This window comes from Colossoma macropomum, unplaced genomic scaffold (genome assembly GCF_904425465.1).
Source record: "Colossoma macropomum unplaced genomic scaffold, Colossoma_macropomum, whole genome shotgun sequence".
NCBI lineage: Eukaryota > Metazoa > Chordata > Actinopteri > Characiformes > Serrasalmidae > Colossoma > Colossoma macropomum.
In genome coordinates, this window is record NW_023494784.1 from 25,652,457 (window position 1) to 25,663,096 (window position 10,640).

At 37.2% G+C, this 10,640-nt stretch overlaps 2 protein-coding genes across 5 annotated transcripts; both read left to right on the plus strand.

Moving 5' to 3' along the window:
* The first annotated feature begins 129 nt into the window (after nucleotides 1-129).
* On the plus strand, nucleotides 130-6,337 carry si:dkey-57a22.11 (uncharacterized protein LOC569865 homolog). Of its 4 annotated transcripts, XR_005007028.1 has the most exons (9): nucleotides 163-403; nucleotides 773-862; nucleotides 1,709-1,884; nucleotides 2,193-2,270; nucleotides 2,384-2,417; nucleotides 2,687-4,831; nucleotides 4,958-5,066; nucleotides 5,178-5,615; nucleotides 6,017-6,337. XR_005007028.1 is itself a non-coding variant. In XM_036565669.1 (8 exons), exons 2-8 carry the CDS (start codon nucleotides 784-786, stop codon nucleotides 5,275-5,277), a joined length of 2,721 nt encoding a protein of 906 aa, XP_036421562.1. In that variant the 5' UTR covers nucleotides 130-203; nucleotides 773-783; the 3' UTR covers nucleotides 5,278-6,066. The 4 variants fall into 4 exon arrangements, 3 of the variants coding, with proteins under 3 accessions (XP_036421562.1, XP_036421570.1, XP_036421551.1); XM_036565669.1 differs by having other exon boundaries at nucleotides 130-203; nucleotides 5,178-6,066; XM_036565677.1 differs by lacking the exon at nucleotides 5,178-5,615.
* LOC118805078 (uncharacterized protein C2orf80-like) lies at nucleotides 6,037-8,562 on the plus strand. The gene is made up of 8 exons (XM_036565689.1): nucleotides 6,037-6,130; nucleotides 6,326-6,404; nucleotides 7,114-7,196; nucleotides 7,321-7,408; nucleotides 7,505-7,582; nucleotides 7,769-7,856; nucleotides 7,978-8,087; nucleotides 8,303-8,562. Exons 1-8 carry the CDS (start codon nucleotides 6,090-6,092, stop codon nucleotides 8,369-8,371), a joined length of 636 nt encoding a protein of 211 aa, XP_036421582.1. The 5' UTR covers nucleotides 6,037-6,089; the 3' UTR covers nucleotides 8,372-8,562.
* Nucleotides 8,563-10,640: the final 2,078 nt, after the last annotated feature.

Below are 10,640 nucleotides of genomic sequence, written 5' to 3' on the forward strand. Positions count from 1 at the left end.
CTTTTCCAAAATGTTTATTAAATATTTATTTTGGTAATTTATGTTGAAATTGGACATGTAATCACAGTGTAAACAAGGCGTCTCCTTCTCCCTCTTCGGATTTAGTATGACTTCTGTTTGTCCAGCAGGAGACACCAGTCCACTCGGACACCGATAGTAAAGCTGAGGGAGAGTCGCCGAGGAAGCGGTTGGAGATTCCGCGGGTTTGTTTGGGTTTGAAACTGAGAAGAGAGATTTCGCTGATAGGTTAACACAACTTCAGACATGGCCATGTTTACAGAACTACAGTGAGATGTACCGCCCAGAAACCATTTAGCCAACTAGCGTGCTGGCTAGTTAAAGTAACTTGGTTTAGCTAGAGCTAAATTCTCCTTTCATTTAAAATTTATTCATCCTATCCCTGGTGAGTACTAACGTGAGTGACGTAGCTCATAGCTAGTTAGCTTAGCTAACTTGGTAAGCTAGCGAGCTACAGTCACTGTTAAATATAGCTACTAGCTAGTTAGTACTGTAGTTAGAGGTGGTAGTTATATGAACGAATGAAAGAGAACAAGTAAAAATGTAAGTTAACTTTTTAGCCACTTGGTAGGCTCGTGGCTCGATCGCCTAAATGTAATAGGTCGCTTTGTAAGAAGGACTGCTTACGTTACCAAGCCAGTCAGTTAAAAGTTTGTGTCAGGTAGCTTATAATATAAACGATAACAACCTGGTTAACCTTTATATGTGATGTAAATGTGTGAAAGTAACCTCGCTAACGGTATCATTTTTGCAGACTTTGCAAAAATGACGTTTCCAGTGATGATGGAGAAGAAACAAAGCACGATCAAACAGACTGCAGCCAAGATAAAGACAAAAATTCACAGTAAGCTTTTAATTGTCCCTAATAAAGCACTGATACATGAAACGTTAAAAAGGTTTACCTGTTATAGCTACAGTACTGTGATTTCCAGGCAAAACTACCATTAGGTTCTTCATAACCGTAAAAAGCAGAAAACATATTTAAGAATTACATAATACATAATAATACAGCGTCAACTATAGTGTATATATATATATATATATATATATATATATATATATATATATATATATATATATTGGTATTTAGTGTGTCCACCCTTTGCCTTTATTACAGCTTCCATTTTTTTCAGATGATTTGCTTTCAGATTTTCAAAGAAGTCTGCAAGAATATATTTCTCAGTCTTAAAGGTTGATTGCATTTTCTGCTTCTCGTGGTAATAATAAAATATCCCAAGTAATCAAATAATCTCAAATATATAGAGTGATTTTGAGGTCTGAAGTCTGGAGTGGTCATTTCATTGTTCTGAGAACACCAATAGCTTCTTTGTTTGATATGCAAGTTTTTGTTTTGTTTTTTGTTTTTCTTTTTTCGTTTCGGTTGTTTTGAGTCCAATTTTCTCTATTTAGTGATTTTTATTTTTTATTTCAACTTTTTGTTTTTCACCTATTTTCCTTTGACTTTCCCCCTTCTAATGCAAGTAGATTCTCTTTTATTTTGTCTCCTCAGAAATACCTCTTGAAAAATGAATAACGTGTACTTTGCATGTATGATGTTGGCCTGGAAATTAAATAAATGAAGAGTGGCCTCTGACTTTTGTACAGTACTGTCCTTTCATATATTCTGTCTTGTAAAATAATTCATAACGTCTACAGTTGTTATCTAATTATTTGTTCTCTTGTGTCCCAGACACATCATCTTTCTTCAAGCTCTCTTTGAAAACTAACAACAAGGCTCTTGCCCTCGCTCTGGCGGCTCAGAAGCAGAGAGCCAGGCAACTGGAGATGGAGACTGTGTGTTTGCAGAAAGATGTGCAGGCCTTGAGATTTGAGCTTGCAATCCAGCGTCATAAAAACAAACAAATGGTGAGTCTTTGAGGGTAACAAATAAAGAGCAAGCACAGTGATGCTATGTTTTTGCTTTATTTCTGAATGATTTTTTTATTGCTTTATTATTTTATAAGCATTAGACTAGTGGTTGTCTGCCCAATTCCCACAACCACCACCAGTAGGTAAAACTGGGTTCCATTAATGTTGATTCTTCCTCAGTCAGTCTGCTTTATTTGTTTTTAGTGACTTCATGGTCTACCTCTAAATTAGTTGCTTAATAGGCTGTTTGTTTAATTTGTTAATTCATTGTTTATAACAGCATATATATTTTCTTAACTTTGTAGTTTTCCATTCTGCGCAAGTTTTATAACAACTCCATCAATTGTATGGCAAAGGCAGTCGACCTTATTTCCAAAGAAGAGGTAATACATCATTTATTCTTAAGTATTTAGCACGTGTACAATTTGTATGTACATCTTTGCAGGACCATTTGTAAAAAATGTACAGTTACTGATAATAATGTATTTCATTTTAGGCATCTATGAGCCTGGACACACAGATCACTGAAGGTATGGACATTTATTGTGTACATATAAAGCAGAACAGATACCTTTTTGAAATACTAACTGACAACTATACACTAATACATCTAATGGACATACACTAGTAGAAGTATGCAAATGCTAATGTTCAAACTAATGTTAAGAATATTGTTTGTAACAGATCTACTCAGATTGAAATATTGCTTCCATGTTTACATGTAATAAACACTTTGGATTTTACATTACAATTAATATCGTTCCAATTTCAAATTTTATTGTTTGTTTTTTCTTCATAGATGCTAGTCAATCTGAGAAAGATGTGAATGAATTGTTACCTGAGCTAAGGAACACAACCAGTCCATCCAAATGTGTGGAGCAGGAGCCTGTACTTACCACAGCTGTTAATGTCTCTGCACCCAATGCTAATCTACTTCGTCACTCTTTAGTCAAAAGCACGGATAAGCTTCCTAGTCCAGACAAAGACCATGCAACACCTCAGAATACTCTGTATGACTCAGAAATGGAAATGACTGTAGTTGACAATGTTGCTGAAATAGTTACAGTTCAGACAAAGCTGAAGCAAAGCTGTGATGATGATCAGGGAAGATGTGGGAAAAGCAATGAGTCTTGTTTACTAAATAATAGGGAGAGCACTATGTCATCTAATAGAGAAACACCAGTAGAATCAACTCCTTTAAACAATATGTCTGTGATTCTACCTGTGGAAGCATCCTCTGAATCTCAAGACCAAACACGTATCAGTGCAGGCAGCCTCACTGTCACCAATGAAGAGGAGAGGTTGCAAGAGCAAGTAGAGACCCTGTATGAGGCGACAGAATTAGTCACTGCACGCAGAAAGACTCATGTCACCTCTCGCAACGCTAAAAGTAACAAGCGAACATATAATTCTCAGAAGCACACAGACGGAAACCTAGATACTAGGAAAACATACGTTGTCTCTTCATACTCTTCAAACTGTGTTTCTGGCAATAATGATTTAAATGACTATTTTAGTGACCTGGAAGTTTCACATAATGAGAAAGGAAGAACGCAAAGTTCTTGTGATGATATTTTCTCAAATGGCAAACACACTGAAGGTGAAGATGTGGCACGTGCTATGAAGGAACTTCAGAAAGACGGCGCAACCCACAGGAAGACATTTATAATGGCATATAAGTCAAGACCACACAAGAGCAGGAAGACCAGAGATCCTTCTCTCAGTGTGGATCAAAATGCATCTCATGTGAAGGAGAGCACTCATGTTGTTGACAGTGATGCTGATGTCATGGAAATCTCAGTTCAAGCAGAAAAACATCAAAGCAAAATGTCAGCACAGTCATTCTCCCAGGCCAGAGAACCCAGTGCTTTCAAAAACAGAGGAACATATGTGATCCATGCACGTAAGACGCCCATCTGCAGTGACATTCTGAATGATGCGATAGACATTCAAGAAGATGCCAGCTGTGGAGAATTGGCAAACACAAGGGCATTGGAAGACAACAGTTCACAGTATGCTTCTTCAGTGCTCATTGAGAGTCCACAAAAGGAGCAAGAGGTTTCTCCTGTGCTGGCAAACAGATCACTTTCACAACTAGCAAAAGCAAGCAATGACAAACATTTTGTAGAAAAATCATATGAACTTTCTTCAATAGAGCACCCTAAACCCAAGAACCCCAGAACCGAGTTGAACACAAAAGTAAGAAAGAAGAATCCTGCAGTGAGAGAAAAAAGGAATGCTTCAGGAAAGAAAAGAGGACAGAATTGTAGCTCTACCCAGAAGGTTGACATTTTGGCAACTGAATTACCAGGTCCAGTTGACAGTTACAATGAACAGGAAAATGGCACTTCCAGTACTGAATTACAGCAGTCAACATTATCACAATATTCTGCACTTGGTGGGTGCTTCAGGGATGCACCCAGAAGAAAAACAGGAAATGCAAATAGCATTCACTCAGTTAACTTTGACAGTTGTGATGATACGGGTACTGTGGGTGACCTTGACGTAGGTCTGAAAGATATGAGCTCAAGACTTCAAAAGGATGAAGACATCAAGAGCAAGTGCAGAGAAACATATGTTGTTTCCTCTAATTGCAATTTGTTAAAGGTTAAGGAGACTAGTATGGTTTGCAATAGAAGCTCTGAAGATAGTCTGCTTACAAACGGAGACAGCTACATGTCTCCTGTTGCTGATGAAAGGACATTTATTCCTCTGCGTAGTAACGACAACCAGTCAACTCCAAGAAAAACTGAGCATCTCAGACAGAAACAAAGTGAACTGTTTTCTGAGGAGAGGCCCCCCTGGGAATCCCTAGAGATTGGCTCTGCTGAGATTTTTACTTGTGACAGTCCTGGCACTAACCATAGTCCCTTACCAGAGATCTCTTCTCAAACTGTGGGTGTTTATGAGGAACCTGGATGGAGCATGATACATCAGTCCCCAGGTAATCCAGTGTTTTTCTAAAACATCAGAAGATCTGGCATGTGTATTGTCCGAAAAAGACTCGTAGGTTAAGCCTGGGGTTCTGTCCTTTACTTGCAGTTTAAATGTTTGTTTCCTCAAATTACAGATGAGAGGGCAATGAAGAGTTTAACAAACACAGACTTGACAGGTCAGACATCAGGCCGAACCCGCCGAAAGGCAGCCACTGTGTCCTACAAGGAGCCTAGTCTCAACTGGTGAGCACTATTTTGTATATCATGTTGTCCAATTTTGAAAAGAATTACCCCAGTCAGCTGGGTAAGTTTGTGAGTTCTCAGTTTGTGATTTCTCAATTCTTCATTTCACAGTAAGATGAGGCGTGGGGACAAGTTCTCTGATACCAAATTTTTAAGTTCTCCAGTGTTCAAGGACAAAAGGAAGAAACAGATTAAGAAAAATAAAATGTAAAGCCCATCCCATTGCCACTGCTGTTACAATACTTTATACTTTCCAATAAATTTTCATTTTGCTTTTATTTTGAATTTACTTTGACTCACCCTACACCCCCTTTTCAAATGAACAATGAAAGAAAATCCCATCTCTGTGTTGGTTGCCATGTTATTGAAGTGACTGTTGAGTTCAGACTCTGAATGAATAATTCAGAATAGGCTGTTTACCTGATACGTTTCCTGTTGCTGGGGAGTAGGAGTGTCTCCTCTGTACTCTACACAGTTCGCAGCAAGTGTTTAGCGTCTGAATGCCTTTTTATGTTTTTTGTATGTGTTAATTTCCTTCAGAAGCCTTTGGTAAGTTCACATGTTTGTCTTTTTTCACTCTTGAATACACACTTGAATTTTGCTGCTTTTCCTGCCAGTCTGCCTAAATTGTTCTTATATTAAGGATGAACTATGTCTATTGGTTTATTGGTTTTGAAAGATCCCGAAGCATTGTGCACTTTTAACTGTGTAACTTGGGTAAAGGCAGGTTAGTGATGGTCTCAGCGCTTGTCTTTGATGACCCAACGCTTGTCTTGTCAAAAGCTTTTATTATTTTTCTGTCCTTGGTGAGACAAAATAGTTCTTCATGTTTACTTTGTGTATATTGTTGCCCTGGTAGCAGATTAACCAAGCAAACAGGAAGGAAAATAGACAAATATAGAATTTTGTTTTAATGTACTGTGAAGTGTTGTTTTTTTATGTGATTTCAGATATTGTTTTAGCCTGTATGTTTGGAAATAAAAGCCACTCTGGACTCTGATTGTGTTTTTGTGTATCTGAAATATGGAAATAAGACGATTAAAGCGAGACCTTGAAGCCTTGATGTAAGTCCCTCACAAGTGTCTGAGTACTTAGTGTGATTATAATTATGACTTACACATGAAAAGATCTTGATCTCTCAACTTGAGTTTAGTACAGTCCCCTCTTTATATGAATAGTTAATGAGTGTAATTTTTAAATTAACCACATGAATTATGGTGTCACATTAATAGCTGTGTGTGTCATTCTCATTTCATAAGTGGTGAATACATTGGACAAAAACTCAAGGAAAATGGCTTTGATCCTAAGGGCAGAGGTACATCAATGTTGGATGATCTGGTAAGGCAGTAGTAGCATTTCATTTAAAATGAAGAAATAAAAAGCCTTTTTTAGCTTTTTATGGTATGAAATATAAAAAATGAACAATAGTGTGGAATGTTATATAGTTACAAGTTGCACAGGCCATTCTAACAAACCATTCTAATTCACACAAAGGTTTACTTTGTTTTACTTCTTGGGTTCAGGCACAGCCAAAGTTTTCTTTGGCCAAGTTTTAACTTAACCAGTCAGCATATACTTTGGTTCAGGTAATGAAGAAACCATAATAATGCTGGAACGTCTAGAGACACTGCTAAAACAGGACTTGAAGTCATAATTAAGCAGCTTATATCTACTTTGAATTATTCCTTGCCAACAAGCTCACTGATCTTATTTGCACAAATGTTTTCAACAAACATTATTTTGAAGAGTGCCACACTTCCTTTATGACGTTATATGAAAGTGAAAATCTGCTAAATTTAGTGTAGCTTTAGATTCGAACCTGGAGCAATCTAAATAAATAAATGTGCTGAAGCAGATTATGAAATATTTTGTGGTAACGCTTTATTTGGATAACCCACGGAGACTTTGTAGATTCTCACTTTGTATTTAACTTATGTACGGCTGATTATCTATTAAATTCAGCTTTCAATTATGTAATCTAGTGGGCTATCCAACTAAAGTGGAATTAATTGTTTTTCTAAATATGTGTCTTTGTATATCTGTACAGGCTCATTATGATTTAGCTGTTGGTGTCGCTTTATGGTGGCTGGAAAAAGAAGATGTAAAAAGGCCAGTTGAGAATGAACTTTTGTGAGTAAGATGTTTAGTTTGGCGAGTTTTTATGATTCTTAAAAAAATGAACTCTCCCAGTCATCTTCATTGTTTTTGCTACTGTATCTGTAACCTGATATTTAGCAATGAACTGTCTTTACAGAGGAGTCATCAGTCCTGGACTTAGTCAGTATCCTAATCGACAGGAAAGAGAAGCTATGATCCTTTCTTCCTTTGCAGGGATGCTTTTGGTAAGCTTGTAAGATAGGTGTTTATGTAATGTTCAATGTACAAGTGCTTTATATGTGTATAAATGCATATGTTCATCTTTCCTGTTTTTATTTCAGAATAGTTTACCTGTAGAAGATATTCTGTCTCTGTATAGCTGCAAACCATCTGCTTCACGCCCTCATCAAGACACCAAAGTAAAGCATTTTGTATTGTATTGTTGGTGTACTAGATCTTATGTTCATATTGTGAAGCATTGTAATAAGGAACGTCTGTCATTCAGCATTACTGTATTTTAAATTAACAATTGCTGGACAGTTTTTATGTTGTAGGAATCCTGTATCCCGTTCCCTCTTTCTTTTTCTCCTCACTTACTTCCACAGAGCAACATTATTCACCCATTCTCCTTATCCTATCACCCATTTGCCATGCTCAGTTCATATAAGGCTGTGGATCATTCACGAAAGCACAGTAAGTGCGTGGTATTCAGCATAAACTGTTCTCAGTCACTAATTAATATGTAAACATGTCAAATATTATCACAAACATTATATGTTTCCTTTTTCCCCTGTTGCATGTTTTTCTTTATCAGCACAAACACTGAAACGCTGGAACACTGAGCGTAATAAAGGAGCATTTGCACAACTGGAGAAGAAGAAGGAACCCTCTGTCACCCCTTCCTCTTCATCATCCTCTTACAGTGTGAGTCTTTAAGAACCTGATATTCAAGTGCATATCAAGCAAATTAAACATGCTTTTCCTTTTATTATATTTTCAGCACATACTTGTCTATAAGCCAAACACTAACTTGAACAGCTTAGGCCCTTGAACAGTTTTTGAAGTAAGAGTTGTATACATCAAATACATCATATCAGTGATGTATTTAATGAAGTAATGGTTCTCTCTGTGGTGTACAGGACAGTGAAGATTCCCTGAAAGAACAATCAAAACACTATGAAGGTTCTCAGGAATCTCTGCAGGACTGAAGGCTGTGCAACCAGCAACCAACAACTGACCTCATGCCATTCTGTTATTACTACCTTTTAAAGCTCAAGTCAGACTCTGTGTACTTCAGACAGCTCATTTACAATTTTAGATTTCTTATTAGAACGCTTGTAGATTATTGTCTACATCTAATATTTAGTAATTGTAAATGCTTTGCCTCTGATTCTGTACTATGAAGACAAATCATGAGTCTAATTCTGCTCTGATACATTCAGTGTTGAATGATCCATTATTAATATGCAGTCAGTGGACGGATCCATACATTTCGTACCATTTACAAGAACTGGATAGAAAAACAATCCAACATTCATCCTGACATAGCTGGGTGGAATGCACTCTGAATTACAATAATTCAGAAGACGCTCTGAATTATGATGAAAAGCAAAAATGTAAATGAGGAAGATTGTTAAATATCAACATTATTAAAAGCCTTATCTCGATTTCATGTCAACCTGTTGCTGTGATGGGTCATTGCTCAGTTGGGTGGGTGCAGAGAACTGAGAATAGTCCACCAACCAAAAATATCCAGCCAACAGTGTCCTGTGATTATTGATGAAGGACTAGAGGATGATTAGCACAAACTGTGCAGTAACAGATGAACTACTGTCTCTGACTTTACATCTACAAGATCGGACAGTGAGTGGAGACAGTGTTTAAAAACTCCAGCAGCACTGCTGTGTCTGATCCACTCATACCAGCACAAGACACACTAAAACGCCACCACCACTTCAGTGTCACTGCAGTGCTGAGAATAATCCACCACCCAAATAATACCTGCTCTGTGGTGGTCCTGTGGGGGTGCTGACCATCGACAAACAGGGTAAAGGGGGATAACAAAGTATGTTCGTAAGTGTAGAACTACGAAGTGCACCTGTATGGTAAATAGAGCTAATAAAATGGACGATGAGTGTAGAAAAAGGGAGGTGGTTTTAATGCTAGAGCTGATCTGTGTTTTGTTGTACTTCTTGTTTTTTGGGACATTTATAATGCACAGAATCTCTTGCAGATGCACTCAGAACACATCATGTCTTGCAGGCCATCAGCATTAATTTTGTACTTTCCACCTGCAGGAAAGGGCCAGGAAATTTATTTTTATGGGCAGCAAGACAGGATATTGTTGGGTGCTCCTGCAAGAGATTCATTGCATAATAGATGTTCTAACAACAAGAAATACAACAATGTATTGCCACTCAGAAGAGGACACATTTTTTAAGGATGCAGAAGTCCTGAGCATTATTAATGTTATAAATAAACATTGTGTGTAGAAATTAATAATTCACAGCTTTGATAGAAACACAGACATACTACATAAAACCTACATTTAATAAAGAAATATTCTTGAAAACTGTTTGAAAAAGTACATTTTCATACGTTTCCATCAGACCTATGTATTATTCAGTTCTGTAGGCAATATTTGAAGCTACTCCATGTGTTCAAAATGGCTTATGGGAATTTATTAAAAATGAAGCTAATTTAAAGTGGAATATTAGTGTTGTATAATTATCAAGTTAATATTGCAGCTCAGTTCAGTCATTCTGTAAATGGTTAAAGTCAATATTTCAGAGGTGGTTTAGAACCTGATGGGGAACACTTTAATAATTCATAACTAAAAAAGCTGGAGCACAGCTTTGACATTTTGCATGGTTGCATGAAATAAACTTTGCCTGATTTTTTTTCTTGGACATCCATGACGTGACTGGACAGGCCCAGAGGATTTGGTGTGGAATGCCTTTTATTTTTTTTTACTTTATTTATTTAAAAAATAGGGTCTGTGTATATATTGCACATGCACATTTGCCTTAAAGCAGTAAAAGGAGGTATGAGAGAGGGAACAGAGGGGCAGCAGGGGTCAGTTACCAAACTGATTTCCTACAGTTCTTAAGTCTTTACATGACACATAGAGCACCATTATGCACAAATGTCATTCTATATGATAGTTTAAACTTATGCATTTTAATGGAACTTTGGCACATTACAACATGAAGTGTTTCTCTAGCTGCTGTCAGAATAGAGTGGGGCAACAGAGGTCAGTAATGTGCCAACTAGGAGTTTTGCATTGATGAATCAGGGCTTTTTACTCTATGCACTGGATCAAGACTTTTGGCAGCAACATCAGTGCACCAAATCCTAGTCATTAAAATAACAAATAAAGTCTATCCACCTATCATTGATAGAGGTTTATAAAGGAGACCTCATGCCCTTGTTTGTATGTTCCCCTTGTTTAGGACTGTTTCCAGAACTTGCAGCAAA